This window comes from Dysidea avara, chromosome 6 (assembly GCF_963678975.1).
Source record: "Dysidea avara chromosome 6, odDysAvar1.4, whole genome shotgun sequence".
NCBI classification, from domain to species: domain Eukaryota; kingdom Metazoa; phylum Porifera; class Demospongiae; order Dictyoceratida; family Dysideidae; genus Dysidea; species Dysidea avara.
The window spans coordinates 1,654,089-1,677,772 of record NC_089277.1 but is presented as its reverse complement, the minus strand read 5'-3'; the positions used below and the strand labels follow the sequence as shown (position 1 = coordinate 1,677,772).

General features: G+C 37.3%; 1 protein-coding gene and 1 long non-coding RNA gene across 8 annotated transcripts in view; one reads left to right on the top strand and one right to left on the bottom strand.

Moving 5' to 3' along the window:
* LOC136258469 (uncharacterized) overlaps positions 1-11,367 on the top strand; it is a 121,046-nt gene extending 109,679 nt beyond the window's left edge. The window contains exons 10-11 of the mRNA XM_066051778.1: positions 43-132; positions 11,093-11,367. Coding sequence (XP_065907850.1) covers positions 43-132; positions 11,093-11,106 — 104 coding nt within the window. The 3' untranslated portion in view covers positions 11,107-11,367. The remainder of the gene's footprint in view (positions 1-42; positions 133-11,092) is intronic.
* Positions 11,368-12,619: 1,252 nt separating this feature from the next.
* On the bottom strand, positions 12,620-15,393 carry LOC136257467 (uncharacterized). 7 transcript variants are annotated; one of them, XR_010702015.1, is made up of 6 exons: positions 14,086-15,393; positions 13,765-14,035; positions 13,676-13,704; positions 13,493-13,585; positions 13,009-13,073; positions 12,620-12,949 (listed from the first exon to the last, which is right to left on the bottom strand). It is a non-coding gene; the product is annotated as an uncharacterized lncRNA (long non-coding RNA). The 7 variants fall into 7 exon arrangements; XR_010702017.1 differs by having other exon boundaries at positions 13,765-13,829; XR_010702019.1 differs by having other exon boundaries at positions 13,765-14,190; positions 14,313-15,393.
* Positions 15,394-23,684: the final 8,291 nt, after the last annotated feature.

Sequence of the window (23,684 nt, the reverse complement as noted above, 5' to 3'; positions counted from 1 at the left end):
TTATATGTATGTGTTATCATATATTAAATGATACTGACACAGCCAGCATGGACACCACTTCCAGCTTGAAGCGTAATAGACTGGGCGATTCACCACAAAATTCATCTCAGCCAAAGAAAACCAAGAAGAAAGGTGAGTGTATTTGTCCAATCTGTTTAGAAGTAATACAAGACCCCAGTAAGACTAAGAGGGTCATGATGCTATTTTCTATGAAGGCCAGTGCAACTCCTGGTTGCATAGAGGTTGTGCAGGTCTTGTGTTTACCAGTCTACAAGATTCCTCTGATCCATTTTACTGTCTACATTGTCAACTAAAGGCACATGCCATAACCATCCCAGATCTAAAAGCCACAATTGTTTCACTCACCAAATCTACCACAGCTCTCCAGACCTCGGTCAAGTCATTGGAGCCTACTTCTGAACCTGCATCAATACCTGATGGATCATCCTCTGTAAACATTCAACCTAAACTTGCTAATGTCATCCCCACTGATAAATCACCATCAACTGTTAGCTATGAGGACAAGTAGTTCAATGTTGTCATGTATGGTATTAAATAAAGCCCATTAAAAACATCTAAATCTGACCGTCTGGAAAATGACTTACAATCAATAACCAGTGAATTTGCTAAAGTTGATCTATCAATCCAGGCCAGTTCAGTCAAAGATTGCTTCCGATTGGGTAAATACAAACCTGATGCTCCTCACCCCAGATCAATTCTCACTAAGTTCCTTCGATCCACATAAGCCACTATGGCTTTAACCAAAATTGCCTCATTCCAAGCTCCAGTACGAATCAAACTGATATGACACCAGAAGAAAGGAAAGTTGAATCTGCACTACTTAAAGAGAGATGGACATTGCTGCAATACAATAAATTTTCACAGTACAAGGGGTAGTCATTACCCACAGTTTTGTAGAACTATTCACAACTGGGATAAAGATTTTTGATCAGTGAAATTGATCGCTTGATTTCATCCAAAAAGGTTCCTTGATTACTTGATGATTTAGCTAAGTCTTGTAAATTCTTGTGTACATATTGGCTGGCTAAGGTGCTTGATTGTCCAATTTTAGGACCTCTTGATTGCTTAATTTAGTGTAAATTTACCTTTTGATTACTTGATTTAATTTTAATTGCAACAAGAATCCCGGTCACAAATGTTTTACAAGACTATTTCTTACATTTGAAATTATGTGATATAAACATGCAGTTTATAAGCCTGTCAACAAAACTCTTGAAAATCTTGATAAATCTGCAGAGTAAGTCTTTATAAATCTTGAAAAATCTGTAAAAATCAGTAAATTTTGAGGTAAATCTGAAAATCTTTGTAAATCTCTGTAAATCTTTATAGATCCCTGTAAATCTCAAGATTTAAAATCTTGTATGCAAATTTTACCTCGTTGCTGACCCCTCGACTGACTCGTACATGAGTGGATCACAAAATGCATGACACTGCCGGGTTCATCTATGTACTCAGTAGGGGCATCATCTACATACTCAGTAGGGGCATTCATTCCCTGCAATCACCCACCAACTCTACCACACCCTGCTGAGTGGTCCTACAAAGTATCATCAGCAGTTCTCTCACGTTATTCAGTTGTTGTAGTTAGTTGTTGTAGTTGTATCACAATAAATCTGGGCATAGATTATTCAGCACTAGACCTCTACCTGCTGAAATCAAGTAGCCAAACAGCTAGTCGTTTTGAGTATTTCCACTTCACGCGGTCTATATACAGGCAAACTCCAAACTGTTATCACTTTGATGTTCGCTTAGATGAGACTACACTATTCATTTTGGGGGGTATATCCATTAGCTGTACTGGACTACTGGACTGGACTACTGGACTGGACTACTTGACTGGCATATTTTTGGTTTTTTCACATTCTGTGGTTAAATTGTATTGAGTCTCGCAAGCCAAGGGTCCTGAGGGAACCTACAGCCCACTACTAAATGCTGAATATGAGCAGTAGAGTATGCGATAACTTTCTTAATAACTTTGGCGCTGTGATTTATTATGTCCTACAACACTTATTCCTTACCCTGGTGTATAGTAATGCTGTAGGGAATGTATATCAGCAATAGTTAACCAGCAATCTACTCGCCAGTTGACAAGATATGAGCTCAAGGAGCAAGCTATATATACTATAATCTTGCGTGGCAAGACCTTTACTTCTGGAGAAAAATTTTCAGCGTGTGCTTAATTATAATCATTGCGTCCTGTGGCACTAAAAACGAGTCCGTCCATGCTAGCTCAATTCCTGAGCTCACTCTAAGGATGTCTTGAAGGGTATTGTCAACTGGCAAGTTGATCGTTGGTAATTATTGCTGATATACATTCCCTACAGCATTACTGTACACCAGCAGGGGGCAGATCTAGGATTTCAGAAGGCTAGGGGGGTGCTAACATGGACATTATATATGTAGCAAGATAGTTGATACAACTAGTGTGAGAAGCACACTCTATCTAGGAGGGTCTGGGGGCATGCCCCCACAGGAAAAGTTTGCAAATTTGGCCTATTGAGATTGATTTTGGTAGTAATTTTGAGTGAAAAATGATGTCACTTTGTTTATGTGATACCATTATTCCCCTACAGCTTGTCAATATAACTAAGGGTGCAGCCATGTAGCTAAAATTCAATCTTAGACTAACATCTTAAAGAACTAGTAGTGGAAACATATGGGTATCAGCTGCACATGATCAAATTTAATGTTTTGAAGTATAGCATAATTTACAGTCTCATGGCTCAAACTACACTAGCTGTTCAAACAGTAGAACGGGCAAGTGGGAGTGGAGAGGGCAAGTAGACTGACGCACCAGTGTGTGGAGTGTATGTGCACTCAGCTGAATATAATTCTCCAGCTAGGGGGCTCTAGATCTGGTGGCATATATACTCCTGGAGATGGAAAATGACTATACCAAGATTGAATCTAGAAGCTATTTTTAACCAAATGTGGGTACAAGATGAATGAGTCAAAGGCAGTTTTATGGGGGTTTCTGGGGTTTCCAGAAACCCCCTCTGATATAGCGCGCACCCCTATGATTCGTCTGGGTGATAAAAATTACAAAGAGTTACACATACTGTATTATATTATGGCTTTTTCTATTGCTAAACTTCACACTTTTGCCTTTGAAATCACCTTCATAGTGTTCAAAACCACATAGTGACAGGTCTTCAACTTGCAGCTAGGCTGAAGTTGCAATTCCAGAGAACCAGAAACCCCCTCTGAAAATTTCTAGATCCACCCTTGTGAATTCAGTTGGAAGTAATTTTAATTTGAATGAGTTCAGTTGGAAGTAATTTTAATTTTAAAAACAGAATTATACACTGTTTCTTGTTATTGGATTTTAAGAAAATGTATAATAGTGGCTTGTCAAAGAGAATAAAGAGTGTATAGTTAATTGAATGTAAGGTCAAGGAGAATATTTAAAACACAGGATTGGATCTACTTCATATGTAGCCACTGTTCTGAAGTACAGGTTGCTATTTCAAAAATTATGGATCCGTCCATCATTATAAATGTTTTACAATTAGTCTACAAATACAAGTAGTTTTTGGCCACAACTAACCCCATTTTAGCACACTATGATCATGACAACATAAATGCTGCAGTATCATTTAGCTTAAAGTTGAGCTTCAAAGCATTTGATAGTGCAAACTCCAAAGCTGCTAGATTTATACAAATGTAGCATGGGATTTGATCAAGTAAGGGAAACAAAAACAAACAGCTCTCAGATGTTGCAGCCTTGTGAACTTTATAAAAGCTAAGAAATTCACTATTATATAAGACTACTGTTTTACTTGCAAGAGAAGCATTTCAACTCAAGAATCAAGTTTGTAGCAGAGCCTAAAAAACTTAAACTATTTGACAGAAAGGGTTATTTTCAGAATAGATTTTCAATTAATGATGTTTTAAACAATTTATAGTATATTAAAGGTATAAATCTTTTACCTAAAGTGATTGGTATATGGCAGGATGTTTGCAATGGTGAGGGTAGCAGTGCGCAGGTCTAGAAGAATAGGTTTAATTTCAGCTTACACTCTGGTAACTTCATGAAAATTATAGTTTTAATGATGAATGTTCTATTAGAGTAGTTGACTGTTCTATTAGAGTATTTCGGATTTAGCAACTTCTAAAGTAAGACTTACTCCAAAAGTATAATTTTGAACCCCTCTTAGTAATTCTTGGATAAGATTAGCTATTCCCCTTGCTCTTTCCATCTTTTTATTTCCCATACATGTGTATAAAATGCAACTGCACCTGTACTACAGCTTCTAGAAGCTTCCTAGCTTGCTCATTGTAAAATTTTGGAAAGGGGGTGCTTCAGCGCCCCAAGCACCCCCCCTCCCCCCTAAATCCGCCCTTGCACCAGGGTAGAGAATAAGTGTTGTAGGACATAATAAATCACAGCGAAATTATTAAGACAGTTATCGCATACTCTACTGCTCATATTCAGCATTTAGTAGTGGGCTGTAGGTTCCCTCAGGACCCTTGACTTGTGAGACTCAATACATTTTAACCACAGAATGTACAAAAACCTATAATATACCAGTCCAGTAGTCCAGTCCAGTATCCCAGTCCAGTAGTCCAGTCCAGTGAATGGATACACCCCATTTTGGGCGGGCACATCTCAGTTTTTCAGATTTAAATATAGTAACTTGTAATCTACTGGGCTATTATTAGAAGCCAGACTCTTAATTAAATGCGCAGCACTTATTTCCATGCAAAAATTTTGCTGCAAGCGTTCGCTACGATCAGTGGTTCCCTAGTGGAAAGAACTGTAATCGTGAATTTTTTAATTTCATTTTATTAACCATCAAATTATGATGGACAAGGTATATACAAAATAAAAGCAAGTGGATCCTCAGACAACATGTGACCACACGACAGACTGGTAATTGGATCAGCACATGGGCATGGCAAGGAAAAGAAAGACTATTTTACACACACATACAGAATAATTAATTACACACATAAAAATTAATTACAAAACAGATTTAGTAAACTAAGAAGCAGTCCGCGTTAACAGTCCATTCCTTTGAGCTTCTACCAAAGAATATCTGCTGAGAACAGTGTATTCATGCGTGGTCCTTGTGCGTGGCTGCCAGCCAGAAGATTTTCTGATGCCAGTGCAAGGTGAGCTGATGCCTGGGCAAATGCCCGGGTATGCCCGGGTGTAGATACGCCACTGGTGAGCTAAAACAATAATTATACTAATTAAACAGTCTAGTTGGAAGATAGATGCTGGGAATAGTGGGGAAGGATGAATAAAGGGTAAAGGGAGACTGGTAGGTACTAGTGGATTAAATGAAGAGATGAATGGATGGTAATCATAGGGAGAAGTCAGTTCGTAAAATCTGGTCCAGAAAGGTCTACTAAGTTCCATCCTGACTGATAGGGTCTGACTACTAACTAATTGAGTGATAGGGTCTGTCTACTAACTAACTAAAGGTCTACTACTAACTGATAAAGGGGAAATTCTAATGAGTAGTGAGCTCGATAACTAGAGTGCCTCAAATCATGTGGTTACCCATCACACAGAGTTTCAGAAGCAACTCCATCAGCAACAGCTAAATCAGAGTTCACAGTATCTGGGGTGCTAAAGTTACCTAATGTGAAGTCTTCTGCTCTGCAACAACACAAATGGCCTCCTCAAGGAACTCAAAATCAGTTGGCCCAATGTTCTCAGTTGTAACAATTCCTTGAGATGATGCAAAAGTGAACTGAATGTGTGAATCTCCAATACCAACGTCTTGAGGAACTGCATTTTCGGAGTACAATGAAGAATATTCAACAGAGAGCAATGAAAACCTATTGGTGACAGGAAACGCAGAAGGAAAGTTATTATCAGACACTGTGTTGTCCCTGCAGAGGGCAGATGATACTTCTATCCAACTTTGTTCACTCACATTGGCACAAGGCTAACTGTCATCTCCCTCGACAACATCTTGGGGCAAATCCCCATTTTCCTTCACCAAACAACCCTGCAACCAATCATCCTCAGATCAGAGTGGAGGTGAAGTGCCCAAAAACGTACTGAATCATTTTGGAATTATACAGTATAATTGAACACTCAGCCGTTCAACAAGGTGGCAAAAAGCCTTGCCTGTGGACAGCCCATTCCGCACAGTGGAAATCCGAGCAATTCAGCGAAGAATCTCTACACTTGAAGGTATCCAAACGCCAAAGTTATCTACTACTAAGGGTAAATACATGTATTCACCTCCTGCTGTTTCTACCAGTGCCATCTTCTACCAGTGCCATCTTCTACCAGTGCCAACTATTAGAGTCTGAGACTGCTTTATTGGTTCTTTTCTAATAGGAATTTAAAAATGCAATTGCTTTTCAAATACTTCAAATTGTAGTATATTTCCCAATTTCCACCTATTTGAGATTAGATTATCTGTGGAATCATTTCACTGCCAATTTCACCTCCAACAACACCCGCTCTTTTTCATTTCTATGTCCATGCTCAAAGTGTTCAAAGATCCCTCACCAACCTAACTTCAACTCCCTTTAACTGTTAATTTCCCCCCCTTTTAAGTAATCTTAGACTAGTAAGTAAACTTTGTAGCTAATCACTACTACAATTTAGCTTCCGGCCACTGACACAGGATGTCAGTGGACCATCAGTGTGCTGCCATATGTCCCAATTCTATCATACCAACATCTGCAACTTGTATGTATGTAGGTATATGTACACTGTAAAGTTAATTATTATTATTATTATTATTATCTTTCTCCATCTCTCCTCTGAGAGCTGCAAACCCAGGAGTGATGGCTGAATGTGACAGAACTCCAGAATGGAGGGCACTTCAAACAGAAACATCGAAGTAGGTTGGATGACCATTGTAAAAATCCGGATGAAAAATATCACCAAGTCTAGCAGCAGATTCCCCAGACACCCTCTGCTCCTTCCGGACATCCGAATTAGCTATCCTCCAAAAGTGCATAATAAATAAGGTCACACAAAGCATTATGCAAAGTGGACCATTTCCACATCCTATCAGGTGATCTCCAAAATAGGCTTGCGTCGATTATGCCGGCATAATTTTTGGCATAATAGAAATAGAGCTAAAAATGAAGATACAACGAAAAAACCAACAGTGTGTAACAATTACGCAATCGAGATTAGCTGATAAAATAACGACTACTTGCCACACCTAGCTACCAGAAAAGCCGCTTGGAGTAATGCTTTGTAAATCGCAGTACAGATGGAGTAATCATCTTAGAAAGGCTCTTCAATGGTGTAAAAGAATCTGACTTAAAGCCGAGTTATAACACGAAATCCAACTTGGTGTAGCAAGTGCGAGATCGAGATACTCTAATAGAGCAGTCACCTTGAAGAGAATTCAAGAGGTCAGCTAGAAACAAGTAACCCATAATAGAGATCAGCTACAAACAAATCATCTTAGTCATTTGTTTCTGTATTATGCCATTTTAATGGATGCTTCTATTCTGTTACCTGGTAGTCTATATTTCATTTCATGTGTGACTGCTTTATTTATGGAGTAATAATGGTTTGACTGCTCCAACTATTAGAGTCTGAGACTGCTTTATTGGTTCTTTTCTAATGGGAATGTAAAAATGCAATTGCTTTTCAAATACTTCAAATTGTAGCATATTTCCCAATTTCCACCTATATACTGCCTCCCTATAGCTAATTTCAGCAGTGAAATGATTTCTTATTTTCTTATTGTATGGGACAACATTAATAGTTAGACCAAAGTAAATACCAGATTTTCATTGGTTATACATACAGGGATCTAGATACTGTACATGTAAATAAGGTAAAACAATGAGCTATGTTCTAATTAAGCAAACTGCACTGTGATCCCTTTATTTGTATTTAAGTTATCCAAATCCACAACAAGTAGTTTATCAGCAATCATCACATAAATCATGTAATGTGATAGAATTGGTAGGGATCAAAAATTTGGATGAATTGTTGTGTAGGAAGATGGCTGTACCATCAAGCATCTTTTGATCTCACAGATGTATAGTAGCATACAATATGGTAGTATTGTACATTAGGGATCTTGAAGGTTTGTACGGGTAAAAAGAATTTGAGGAAAATGGGGACAGGATGGGAACAAGGAATGGACATGACTCATGGAAAATTCCTGATAAACGTCGTTGCACAATATCAGTGTTTCTGTGCAGCATTGTTTGCATTCTTTCACTAAAACAATTAGAATACTCTAATAAAGCAGTCAAGAATGTATTGTTATCTCTCCTACCAGGAAACCACATTGATGGGATGTGCTGTTGTATATTAGGTATATAGACTAGCTAAGTCATCAACATTGAAAGTTAGCTACTCCCTTTAAACCATAAATTTAATCCATTATACAGCTGTAACATAAAGTAGGGATACAAAGGATTCTAATTAAATAACAGTTCCTGCTCATAGATGTGGAAAGCTGCAACCTCAGGAAAATTAAAGTAACATGATGGGTATGTGGTAGCTGAGGTAGCTCCAATGAGGACACTAAGGACTATATGAGCAGTGATGGAGAGTCCTCTTACCACTTCAGCTTGACAACCATACCAGTGCTGCATCCACACTTTCATCATATGACTTCTTATCTGAAAGTAGTAGGTGTAGTTTTTGAAATCTATTATAGGCACTGTCAGTTAACTAGAGTACTTTGTGAATCTCAGCTTTCATTAGTATTTTAAATTTTAATAGTTCAATATTTTAAAATGTTTATGGTTTCAAAGGAGTAACTAATTTCAGTGTTGACGACTTAGCTAGTCTATACACCTTATCTATGACAGCTATATAATCCATATCAGTTTACAGGCTATCAATGTGGGTGCCTGGTCAGATGGGTAGCAAAATTCTTTGACTGCTCTATTAGAGTATTTTAATATTAAATTCAGGTGACTGTTCTATTAGGTGTTTTGATAGTTTTAGTGAAAAGATCCAAACAATGCTGCGAAGAAGCATTGTGCTGTAAATATAGCCTATAACCATATATTGCAAGGCGGGATAACCTTTAGGCTTGAGCCAATTGCAGGGGCGGATCCAGAGTTTGGAAAGAGGGGGGGCGCCTTTCTAAAAAACAGTTGAAGACCAAAAAAACTTGCTGAAACCCAGTTGAAGACCAAAAAAAAAAAAAAAAAAAAAAAAGTTACAACAATAATAGCTAGTTACCAACTATATCACATCTGTTATGTAAAATAAAATCCTATTTATAGCTTCATAGGTAAGCTACACTGCCTCATGAACATTGTGACTGCTTTATTAGAGTAATTGACTGCTCTATTAGAGTATCTCGATCTTGTATGCAATTTCTTGAAGGGGGGGGGGGGCATTTGCCCCAAATGCCCCATCCTGGATCCACCACTGAATTGTGCTCTGAACATTGCCTATTATACGTTTGAGCAGTGCTCCAAAGTCCAGCCTATTATGCTCTAAAAATTAAGATTATGCTTGAGAGCTGACTGCTTTATTAGATCCTGACTGCTGTATTAGAGTAAGTGACTGCTCTATTAGAGTATCTCGATCTTATTTCCAAAAAGTGTGAATAATCAGTCAAGAAATAGTAACACTGCAAGGTTTTTGATATGAAATGCAGTAATAATATGCAGTGTATTTATGTTGTGCAATATTTTTGGCACACGCATTGCGCGTTTTAATTAAAATTCTTGAAAATCATCCTATTATGCTGGCATAATGCTTGATGCTTTTGCTAGCCTATTATGCTCAAAATTATTCTGGCATAATTGGCGCAAGCCTAATAACCATTATTAGGCATTTTCCATGTGTTGTTCCCATTCTCACTTATTTGCACCAGAAACTAGTCTTACATCACTTTCATTGTGTTCTGGAGGTGTTGGTCAAGTATAACCAAACCCAAAAGACTTGTTTTCACCATTAGATGCAGCTTCAACCTAGCCAGTGCCTATAGGCATGCCACAGTATGTAAGGACTTGCTGTAGAGTCTGTTGTCCCCAATTTATCTTTGGTGGCAGTGCAAGGTTTAGTGGTAGCATGTAAAACCTTTCTACATTTACAATGGAAATTGTTCATATATTACTGGACTGATTTCAGAGACACTTATCATACTGCTATTTACTTACAACTGTGTGTAACAGGCTGAGCATACAGTATAGTGTGTACAACTTGAGCTTGATCCTGAAAAACAGCTAAAAATATTTTTTTCTCAAGAGAATTAATATTTCAGCCAACCAGATGATTAGTAGTGACTGCAAAAGTGGCACATATGGTTTGGCTCCATTACAAGTTCAGGAAATTGACATTGTACTTTTATGGCTTCCCATAGGAAGTGAATGGTGAAAATTGTGATTGGCCATAGCTAAATATTGCGTTGGTGTTTTGAATGAAAAATTTAGAAAAATTTCTAGCAGGTCAAGCAGCACTACAAATGGGCCAAATTTCAAGATCATGTGTAATTGCATGAGTTATTAAATGTTTTAGAGGATCCAGCTCAACGTTTACATACGTGTACTAAAGCTGAAAATAAAGCATAATGGTCATTTCACATAAGTTGGGGCATGTTCCAATAGAAACATTAAGTCTTTCTTTTAATGTGGTATGCACAGGTTCAACAGCCACAATCATGTTATAAAGAAGTAAACAAACAAGTATAAAGAGAATAGTTATTATAAGTTTGATTATAGATCATAGAAATAAAAAGTAGTGAAACAAGTGAGGTTGCCTACACGTGAAGATATAGTAGTAGACATTTCATCCCTAATTCACATCTTCAGGTATAGGCAATCTCCACTGCATTTTGTTAAATAACACTTGAACATCTTTTCTTGCACTTTTTGCTTTCATTAATTTTGATTGCATGGCTTAGCATGGCAGTTAAAAATGGTATTTCCGTTTAATATCCAACTGTCATATTCCTGAGATCAGTGCATTCAGTGTATCACTTTTCTTAACAATGATAGTCACACAAAATGTTGGACAAGAAAGGCTCTAGGAAATGTGATATACTGTATACACTATACACATGTCTCTATACCTTCCACACATTATTGTGATCCTTACTACTATAATACGTATTTGTTATAATAATTAATATTCATTGTATCATGGCTGCTGTATACTCTGTAGGACCATCAAGCTAAAAGACTTCACAAACACTTTATAACTAAGTAGTGTAGAGCTGTTTTTATACTGCAGCATTTTGAGTTGTGTTATACATAGTTATGTTTCTACATTAGTTTATCATACATCATTACACAACATGTATAAGGTGTACACATTCATACAACACACAGTATATACTGTACAACACTGTACTGTAATTAGAAACATTAGTAGTACAAGATTTTATAGCTGTACACATGTTTTCAATATTAGTGAGTGTACTTTTTTCCTTTACATGTACCCAGGAAGGATGGCATCAGCCAAAGAATGCATTTCAGCTTGTTCTGACACATATTAGTGTTTCACAGTTTTACAACTGAAGCAGTGGGTGTAAAGTATCTTGATAGCACGCATGTGCAAGAACAATATTGGAGATATTCAGTACTCAGTAGCAAAATAATCAGGTGGATTAATAGGATGATTAAACTTCAGGCAAAATTAGTTAGAATCTGTGCATTTTACTTAAAGCATTATGTTGAAGGCAGCTCTCAAACACTGCAAATATAACAGATCAGAATAGTATAATAGTCATTTACCCTAGCTAAGTGATATTTAGAGCATCTTGATCTTCTAAGTTACAGTACATACTTATTGTGTTTGATAGAAAGAGTTGATAAAACAGGAATAAAAATATACAGGAAACTTGATATCTTGCTTAAGGAAATAGCTAACAGTAGTAGTTAGTCTCTGAACATCAAGACTCACGGTAGTGAGTCGCGCGGCCAAGAAACTACAAAGCGCACGCCCAATTAAAAGACGCGCGGCCACTACTGTGAGTTATTTACGTGTAGGGCCGGTTTCGCAATATTAGTCCTAGATTACGCAACATCTCTCAATAGATTTGTATTGCGTTACGTGATAAAAAAAAATCTTTAAGGAGTCATCATCATAGTTTTCTTGCGACCTCGCTAAAATAAAAAGTAACCATCGCAAAATAAAAAATAGGCGTATTTCACTTTATTTCTCTACCTTATGTTACAACTACTGTCACGTTATACCAGTCAACATAGTCGTGTTTGTATAGTCCATCTAGCACTGACATTATCCAATCCTGGTTTGCCTATACGCGTATTTTCTTCAATCAAACCTCTAATCCCTACAATAACTTTTAAAGGCACGACGTGGACACAAACTCTAATGCCTGATAAACAAGTTGTGACAACGTGCTGAACCGTAAATTCCCTAGGGATGGCGTTTTAAGCAGAAATCTTTTAAATTCCATTTAGTGCCACACCCCAATCGAGCGTTTATAAATCGCCAGTTGTCTTATGGTGTGAAGAACAAAATCACTAGCGAAGGTGCTTTAAGCATATATACTCTTCAATTCTCTATTTACATGTAATTTTTAATAGATTAACCACAAAGGCCTGAATACAAAAGGTAACAAGCCTTTAGGGGTTACCACCTCTATGTAGTGTTTACCATGTAGCTTGTGCTGTGGCTTTCATTAAGTATCATGCACACACAAATGGTGCAACAAAATTTTGTAATGGATTGCTCGAATGTGGTTGGTGGTGTTGTGGCTCGAATGTGGTTGGTGGTGTTGTGGCTCGAATGTGGTTGGTGGTGTTGTGGCTCGAATGTGGTTCGTGGTGTTGTGGCTCGAATGTGGTTCGTGGTTTGCCAGTGACCATGTATGAGTTGGGGTTGTTCCACACAACTTACACAATATTCAAATTTCATGATGGCCATGAAAATTTCTTGCCATATGGTAAACATACAACAATGTGTATCAACGTTAATCAACATCACATCAAGACTTGACTAAAAATAGTTCCAACAATAGTGATGATTTTTTGTATGTCAGGACGATACTGAGACCTGTAAAAGAATAAGCAGGCACTGAAGTTAACCTTAAATTAAACACTCATGCAACTGACCTGGAACATTGGTCGCAACACCAAAAACACTTGTTTTGATATCTGATGACACAATCCAGCAGGCACTGAATTAAAAGAGAATGTATAAAAAATCAATATGCCGGGCTGTATCAATAATAGCATGGATAATCAAAATGAACAAAAATTATATCCCAGGCTAAGTGAATGAATAACACAACTGTTGGGTAAGCATGTCAAACCTGAACATTAGGACATTAGTCAAACAAAAGTACGCTATCACAACTTGGTCATAATACAATGTTTGTACCACTGGACTTCACACTGGTTGCCCAAAAATTGTGCCATTCCAGGACAACAGCATAATTATGAAACAAATAGTTACAACACAGAAGGCTTACTGTTGTACCGTCTACACTGATATACCATAATTTAAAAACATAACAGGTAGCTAGGCATTAAATACAATACACTTAACATCTGGGTACTAGGAAAAAATCACTAACATCACAACATGTAAACTGACCTAGAAATTAACACTCTTGATGCCACTACAGTCTACACTGGATATTAGTTTGAACCCATCAACACTATACCGGATACATCTGAGTAGACTGACCTGCAAATTCACATCACTAGTATACAGTGATAATTGATAACTACAAAAACAACAATTGCAATAATACAATTCTTCTGTACGTCAACTGACCTGAAATTCATGACACTCGATACCGAGACCTGTAAAAGAATAAGCAGGCACAGAAGTCAACCTTAAATTAAACACACATGCAAACTGACCTGGAACATCGGTCACAACACCAAAGACACCTGTTTCGATATCTGACGAAGCAATCCAGCAGGCACTGAATTAAAAAGAGAATGTGCAAAAAATCAATATGCCAGGCTGCACCAATAAAGGATGGATAATCAAAATGAACTAAAAAATATATATATGCCATATGCAGGTTAAATGAGTAACATAACTGTTGGGTAAGCATGTAAACCAGAACATTAGGTCATTGGTCAAACAAAAGTACGCTATCACAAACTGGTCACTGATAATTGATAACTACAAAAAGAACAATTGCAATAATACAATTCCTCTGAACGTTAACTGACCTGAAATTCATGACACCTATATCTTTGTTCCTGCATGGTCTCAACTTACATATGTACCATGATCACATTCAACTGCTAGTAGATAAACCAGTATGACCAGATGGCCTGCAAAAACCAACAAGCAGGTGTTAAATACAATACACCTAAAGCCTGGAATATGAAAAATATTATATAAGCATTATTCCACACTGATATAGTAATAGATTATAGGACGTTGTGGAACTTGCCTAAACGTGTAAACTTGAACAAGAGGACAACTGCATAATCTGGACACTTGGAATTGTCCAATACCTGATGAACAAGTTAGTACTAATGACATTCAACATTTTATCCCAGCTGGGTGAATCTCTTGTAACTGAGTAAAAAGGTGTTTATTTTCCACCTGCAACCAAAGTTCTACATTTCGATCTGTGGTTGAGTGTACATAAATTGACCAGGAAAATCAGTATGCCATAGGGGTATGGAAATGGTTCCTTTCCTTCTGTTGTGACATTACTTACAGCTGACTGGTAAATGATCATCGATGTCCCCATGGACCCCAACAATGAGTATACCAATAACTTCACAAGTTGGAATAAATTTCCTTTCAACATGTGGTGGAATGAATTTCCTTTCAACATCTGGTGGACAGGTCCAAAAACCCTATCGCACAAACACGGTGAATCAGTGTGTGGCGATGTGACACGTTGCACAAACTTCACTCCTCGTTTCGTTAGCATTCAAGACCGGCATATATCATAGAGTCCCTCAGTATTCTTGACTCTTACTTTTTCAAGCGTTGCTCAAGCGATGTAGTTTCTCACGAGGGGCTCGAGTTTCTCGAGCCAATTAAAGTACGCCTCACCATCTAGTTACATTCTTAAACCATTCAATTTAAAACCACGTATCACGAGTGTCCGCTTAAGGTAATTAGGGACTTTCCACGAGATTTCCCCTAAATAGATCACGTGTTAGTTGTCAATCCGGTGGATTCTGGTGGTATACATGGTTCAACAATGCGGTAAGTGTACATATGCTGTCAATAATTGTTTGTGCACTGCTAAACTAAGTTATTTTTGTGTGGTAAGTATGCTTGAGGAAGGGTCTGGGGGACGACACTAATGTTTTGACAGCAGTTGATGATGGCCAGGCAAAGAACTGCGAGAAGAACTACTGTGATAGTGTGATAGTAGGGAAAAATTCCCACCCCTATAGCTCTGCCTAGGGGCATTATCTACAGCTACTGTATTATGTTGCCGATATGTACATCCGGGCCAAGAATAAAGGTGAAAGTGGTAGTAAGGCTCAATCCTATTATTCTGCTGAACAGGCAAGGGAGTCGGGACTCTGGGGGCATGCTCCCTCAGGAAAGTATAAGTACTACAACTTTTTTGTTTTAATTGCTTCATCAAGTATAAAAATTTCAGTCAAAAGGTGATGATCGAGGCACTGGTCTTATGCACTGGTTGGAGTGGTTGTATCGATACTGCACTGTGGCAACCTTGAGGGGTTAGTGCTGGCATTATCCTTGGCAATACTATTCCATCTCCCCGAGTCTTGATGATTGAGTCCTCCATTCTTTTCTCTGCTGCTCCAATCCTGAAGTTGTGACCACAGTCAAAAGGTGACGATCGAGGCTCTGGTCTTGCATCTATACTGTACTGCAACACCCTTGAGGGGTTAGTACCGGCATTGTCCATCGCAATACTGTTCCATCTCCCATATACAAGTCTTGATGATTGAGTCCTCTATTCCTTTCTCTGCTGCTCTAATCCTAAAGTTGTGACCAAAATAATAAAAAATTGTTATAACATGATAAATGATTATGGTGATAACAATTACAAATGTATTTATAGCTGTGTAGCAACTGTAAACTAATTAGTCACTTGCAAGTTTAATTAGGTGTCTGAAGCATTTAACATGCACAGATATGAGATATATTCGTCACATGCAGGCAGTAAGGATAGATTTACTCTAATAGAACAGTCATACTACACTGTAAATTTGTACTTCCGAATTTACGGTGTTATGAAACAATCATTATTATGTATGGATTTTACTGACTCTCCAAGATAATATTCTGCATTAATGTTAATTGCTCATTTCCAAAAAAAATTACCTTTTAAACCAAATGTAGAGTCTATCACTGACAAAAATGAGTGATATCCACCCCAAAAACACCTTCGCTGTAAAAAAAGGCGTGCCCAAGAAACTACAAGTACCTGGAACCCAATGTAAAAAAACAAAAAGAAAACAGCTCAGCTGAAGTGAAAAGTAACTGGTAACTTAAAGAGCTGATATCTGAAGCGGCCAAGTTTAATCCATGCAAGAACACCTTGGCTATAAAACAGGTGTGTACATGAAAGTAACTGGCAACTGAAATGGCTGATATCTGAAGCGGCCAAGAATGAATGGTCATATACAACTAATTCAAAAATTTAACACTGAACCTTTATAATTCGGCTGTGTTCTATATTCACTCTTGCTGCATCGTAAAGTAATTTCTTTTAACTCTAATTGGCTGGTAATTTGGCCGCCTTTTTTAATAGTCAGTATAATAGAGCAAAAAAGGCGGCCAAATTACCAGCCAATTAGAGTTAAAAGAAATTACTTTACGATGCAGCAAGAGTGAATATAGAACACAGCCGAATTATAAAGGTTCAGTGTTAAATTTTTGAATTAGTTGTATATGACCATTCATTCTTGGCCGCTTCAGATATCAGCCATTTCAGTTGCCAGTTACTTTCATGTACACACCTGTTTTATAGCCAAGGTGTTCTTGCATGGATAAAACTTTAGTAATTGTATTCTTGGCCGCTTCAGATATCAGCTCTTTAAGTTACCAGTTACTTTTCACTTCAGCTGAGCTGTTTTCTTTTTGTTTTTTTACATTGGGTTCCAGGTACTTGTAGTTTCTTGGGCGCGCCTTTTTTTACAGCGAAGGTGTTTTTAGGGTGGATATTGTATACTAGTTATTTCATGATATTATATGCTCATTAGTTTTTCATGATGCTCAAAGGTTTTGATAAAGCTGTATTGTACACACTGGCTGCTAAAATCTTCCTAGCCCACTAGTAAATACAATGTAAGAATGGAGACTATGGCTTGTGCTATGGGTCCATGTACATAAATGACATCACGACTTTCTTCAAACTCATACATTCACAAACAATTCCTAGCTCAGATCATGTACTCCTTAGAATAATATTTATTATGGATCTTTCAGACAATCAATGAATACAGATATAGAAGAGGAAAGGTCTAACTGGTCACTATAGCAATTTGATCCCAAGAAACAACATGGAAATGCCTTGTTGATGTCAGGATCTTCACTTACCATATATCTACTGCTTGTAGCCTTCTAGTCTAGAACAAGTACTCCTCACAGTCTGCTAGGCATGAAAACATTAAATACCACATTGTTAAAACAACTAGAGGACAGGTGCTATTTTTTAACTGGAGCAGTCACTATTTAGCACTTATAGGCTTATAGGTGCTACTATAACATACTAGGTGCTACCTAAGCACATTAGTTTTAATAGTGCATGCATACATGCTGCTGTGCCTGTGGGGACAAAAAGATCTTTTAAACTTTATGGAATTACTTCTATATATACAACTATTTTGCATTAAACAAATATATCTTCTGTGAGATTCAAGGACATTTTACTGACATTCTTGTGATCTTCATTGTAAGTCAATGACTTCTGTATGCTGCTTGAAATTTCTTTTTTATAAAAATGATGTGGATGTGACTGATACTATTAAAAATCAAGGCTACTGTTCTGTACCTACAAAATTGATCAATTCTCTTCATTGTAGTCTCTTCTTCTTTGGTGCTCCTGTATACTATTGTCGATGTCCATATTCACGATGCTCGGCTGTTATCTATAATCACTTTAACAAATTTCACTCCCAGTAAATCTAGTAAGATGAAATCTCATTTGATGGACATATATATACAGTAATCTTTTTAGTATCAGTCATTCAATAATATTGTGTAACAAATGTGATGGGAATCACATAATACTGTATCATAATTGTTTGTTGATCATTTTTCTACAGTGCATATTGCATATAGCCAACTAGGGTTTAGACGATTATTAGAAATGTTGACTAAAGAACACTACTTAGTGATAATGGTACAGTAATGAAGAACACTAGCTAGTGATAATGGTACAGTAATGAAGAACACTAGCTAGTGATATTGGTACAGTAATGAAGAACACTAGCTAGTGATAATGGTACAGTAATGAAGAACACTAGCTAGTGATAATGGTACAGTAATGAAGAACACTAGCTAGTGATAATGGTACAGTGTTAAAGCTTTGTTTACATTATTGTAATTAATCACATACACTACTCATTCTTGGTCACTTGAGATATCAGCTTCATCAGTTGCCAGTTACATATAATTGCACTTTCACTAGCATACCACCAATTCTGCTTTTGCATGCGGGATAAGGTATACTTCTACAAAGTCAACTGAATAATTTCACACAAGCAACATTCTAGTGCTGTGTAATTTAAGACGCCAGCAAGACTCTGGCCCAAAATTGTCAGCAATTAGTGATAAGCGTTACACTTGTTATGGCTACTGCCAACAGTAGTTGTTGTTCTTGTTAAACACCCTTACAGAACAGCAACATGTGTGGGTGCGCGCTCAGTTACAGTGTATATGGTTGAGTTAACATGTTTCTGTACTAGTTCATACTTTGTACAGTGTAACAGTGAACAGTTATAATGTAGTGGTATAGTAAAATCCACTACTCAGACATGTACACCTCCTCATGATCCCAGCTAAGGTATACATAGCTAAGGTATACTTCATGAGTGGTCTAGTATACTGTAGTCTCAGAAATGTTGATGGCTCACTGAAAGTTGGAGCAAGTGTTCATTATCCAGAAGTGATGTTACTGATGTGTTCATGTACTCAGTGTCAGCTCACAGTTGTGTGGTACATTTAGTACTGTGTGAGGCATTGGTACTGTCCTGTGAATGTGTTGCTACTTTGACTGCAAATTCCCCAGAGTTAACAGTTTTTCATGTGTTTACAGCATACATCAATTGTCACCACATTTAGTTTGGATTTATTTGAAGAAAAAGTTTACAGAAGACACCTCTATTATTGATTGTGGCAGTTACAAATTGAAACATGTGTAGTAAAGTTGTAAAAGAATGCCTAATCTTTGCCATCAGAGCCCTAGAAGACCAACTGCTAGAGCTAAACAGTTATGTGGAGTTCTGCATAGAGGTCTATATTCAGGATTCCTTTTTAGGCCTGAATCAAATATGCTCCGAATTTAGGGATATGGTGATTATGCCAGCATAATTTTGTGTATAATAGGTACGTGTGGGAATTATGAATTATGCCAGCATTTTGAGGCGATTAACAGTAGGAAACACTGTTTGAAGGTTCTTAGTTTACTAATTTGTTAAGCTGCTTTACTGTAGTTGTACCCAGATATACTGATAGTAAAATGTCAGTAACTTTAAGTATATGGAACATAATTGCTTTACTAAGTTAAAATTTTGGGAATAATATAGGTATGAGTGGGAATCATAAATTATGCTAGCATTTTGAGATGATTAACAGTAGGAAATCCCAGAATTCCATTAAACAATCGAGATACTCTAATAGAGCAGTCAGAAACTCTAATAGAGCAGTCACTGAATATTATTACTCTAATAAAGCAGTCACATTAAAATTAAATGTCTAATACTGCAACCAGCTAAAGTATTCAAGATTATTTGAAGCTTAAGCATCAATGAAAATGGTCTGATACTGGCATTATTAGCCAATTATGGTGGAATAATTTTGGGAATAATGGGCAATTCTCAAAAGCAAAATAGGTGATTTTTTTAGCACTGCTCAAAAGCATATAATGCTCAATTTTTGGAGCATAATAGCCTCTTGCCTATCCCAATTTTGCCCAAAATGCTTTAAAGAATTTCCACCATTTTCACCTACAGTACAGTATGTATTTTGCTCTTCAGTGTTCCCATTATGCTTGTATTATATGCTCCTAGGTTAATAACATTTCTTAATTATCTTGGAACATTTTAATCAGTGAATGCTCTATTAGAGTATTTGACTACAAAGTGACTGTCCAATTAAAGAGTATCAATCTAAGGATAGGGCTGCATCAAATATGCCAGTATAATAATAGCTATGTGCTACAATACTGGGTGGATATTTCAAACTATGGAGCATCATAAAGCATTCAGTGGAAACTTAAAATTCTGCAATAGAGCACTCGAATGCATTGAGCGCACATAGCTCCTTAGATTGATACTCTTTAATAGGACAGTCACTTTGTAGTAATAATACTCTAATAGAGTTTTTATTGACTAAAATGTTTCACTAACATTTCAGTTATGCTGTCCCTATGATTCCTTCTCCAAGGTCTATTTAACACGAAACGTGCAGCACGATGTTGTATCATCTCTAACTTGTGAATGAGTGATTGTTGATGTGGATCCCAGATAGAAGAGCAGTATTCAATAGATGGCAAGACGATCTGTTAATATGCATGTTCTTTTAAGTGAGGTGGACAATGGTGGAGAGTTCTTCGCAAAAATCCCAGTAGACGATTTGCTTTATTGCACACTGAATTTATGTGAGGGGCCCATGACAACTTGTTATCTAAAAGTACTCCCAAATAGTGATGTCTCTCAACAACTTCTAAGGGGATTTTGTAAATTGTATAGGAGAACTCACTAACCGAATGTAGTGTAGATATCTGCATGATGCAACATTTTGAAACATTAAATTCCATTTGCCAAATATCAGCCCATAATGATAATGTGTCAAGATCACTTTGGAGTATCTTATGATCTTCGGGTGAGTAGATAGGACGATAAACTAAACAATCATCTGCAAAAAGTCTCAAATGACTGTGGATGTTAGTTACAATATCATTTATATATATCAGAAACAACACTGGACCGAGCACTGATCCTTGTGGTACACCTGATGTTACACTACAAGGCGAAGACTGCCTACCATCAATGATTACTTTTTGTGTACGATTTGTAAGAAACGATTGTAGCCACTGTAACAATTCACCTCTTATACCATAGAAATTCAGCTTGTGAGCTAGCCTAGCATGGGCAACTTTATCAAAAGCTTTTGCAAAGTCTAAGATAGCCACATCAACCTGAACTTTGTTATCAACTGCTCTGGCAAAATCATCAACTGCAAGAAATAGCTGGGCTTCACATGATCGCTTTGATCTAAATCCATATTGTACATCAGTTACGTGTAATATGTTGTTTGACTCGAGGTGTTTCATTATTTGACTAACTAAAATGTATTCTAATGTTTTACAGACCAAAGATGTAAGAGACACTGGGCGATAGTTTCTGGGATCACTCTTATCACCCTTCTTGTATATTGGAGTTACATTAGCTTGTTTCCAGGAGTCAGGCACAGTACCAATTCTTAATGATTGATTGAAGAGATGTGTCAGTAGAGGAGCTATTTCAGAAGCAACTTGTTTTAAAAATGCAGCATGTATGTTGTCAGGACCCGGGGATTTAGTTGTATCGCACTCAGCAAGAAGGTTTCTCACACCATTTAGTGTAATGTGAATGTCTGGGATGGATGGATAGGGAGAATTACCCTTATCTGGAATACAACTAGTGTCCTCGGAGGTAAATACAGATTTAAACTGGTTGTTTAGGATCTCTGCTTTCTCTAGTGGGTCAGTAATTATATTCTCTGCTTGGTCCTTTAAGGCGCCAATTTCGATATTGTCTTGACGTTTACTTTTAATATAATGCCAAAAACGTTTCATTTTGTTATTACAAGATTCAGGGTTTGAAATATTAGATAGATACTGTTTGTGCTGCTGACGCGTCATACATTTAGTTTGATGTTGTAGTCTTTTATATTCATCCCAATCCTCTGTACGTTGGTATTTCTTTGCACGATTATAAGTTCGCTGTTTCTTCTTGATCAGTCGTTTTAGTGCAGCATTCATCCAGGGTAGGTGGAACTTACTATCAATAGTTTTCTTGGGTACCATCTCTTGTATTAGTTGTGAGCATTGCTCATAAATATATTCCCAATTTTCGTTCACACTTCTCTGGGTGGTAGAGTTTAGTTCAAAATATCTCTCATAGATATCTAACATTCTTTCTCGTATAAGGTCCCAGTTTGCTTTATGATATAGGAAGATTTCTCTAGGAGGTTTCTTTACTAATTTAACCTGAGTGGAGATATCCGCTACAACTGCATTATGGTCGCTGATGCCAGGGGTAGTTTGGCAGGATGTCACTAGATCTTGGTGGCTAGCAAAGAATAAGTCTAAAATGTTTGTACCCCTTGTAGGTGTGGTAACCAACTGTTCGAAATGAAGATCTTCTGTAATTGAAAGGAGTTTCTCCCTAAAGGATATACAGGTACATATGATTCTGTTAATGATTTACATTGCCAATCAATTCCAGAAGCATTAAAGTCACCACCAAGAAATATTCTTGCTGTTGGATGGGCATTTCTGATGTCGTTGATGGTATTTTCTAATTCATCTAGGATAGTTGTAGAAGAGTTTGGAGGACAGTAGACTGAACCCACTATGATGCTTTGCTTGTGTTTCATATGGATATGCACCCAAACTTGTTCGACTGATGTAGAAACATGTAACAGAGAAGATGGGATCTCATTTCTAATTATAATGAATACACCGCCACCATGTCGATTTCTGTCGTTTCGATAAACAGTGTAATGTGGGGGAAAAATTCTGAGGCCATAATTTTTTTGTCTAAGTAGGACTCTGTTCCCATGAGGAGATCTAACTTTTGTACATGGAGTAGGGTTTCAAGCTCAGGACATTTATTTACAACACTACGACAATTTACAATTGCTAGATTCAATGATTGTGGGTTTTGAGAATTTGCTTGGAGACCAGCCCCTTGAGATAGTCAATTTTGGGATTGCTTCTGCATTTGATTTGTGGCAGGCACCATTGGTTGGACATTTGAAGGAGCAGTACTGCTAGGATTTGTTTGAGTTCTTGCATTCCTGTAGACAATGGCATTGTTTCGGATTATCAGATTTGTTTCTCCTTTTGCTTTTCTTTGTTTAAGTTCTTCTACCAGCTTCTTGTACTTTAAACGCTCGAATTTTGTTCTGTCCGGTGAGAAATACACTGCCTTATACGCGTCATGTTGATGCAGCCTTGCTGAGTTTGAAAGAAGATGTCTATACTTCGTGTTTGAGTGTGACTAATACAGGTCTATTATTACTTTCATTCTTTTTACCCAGTCTTAGTACTTTTACTACTGCAAATTCCTCAGAAAATACAGTTTTACACAGTTCAGTAAACAGCTTTTTATCAGCTTCACGGTCAGATTTCTCAGATAGGTTGTAAATGATTACATTGTTCTTGCGTCGGTCTCGGTCAGCCAATTCATCTGCGATGCTTGATGCAGTGGTGTTCAATACTGTGCCAGTGCTGGCTGGGGAGTTTTGAAGTGACTGAGTCACTGTGTCTATTTCCATGTTTATACCAGACTGATTTGACAAGTGTTGGATTTTTGAACTCAAGTCTTCAATCTTTTCTTCTATTTGAGTCTTGAGGCCTGATAGAGATTCTTCTACAGATGCAGACCGTGTG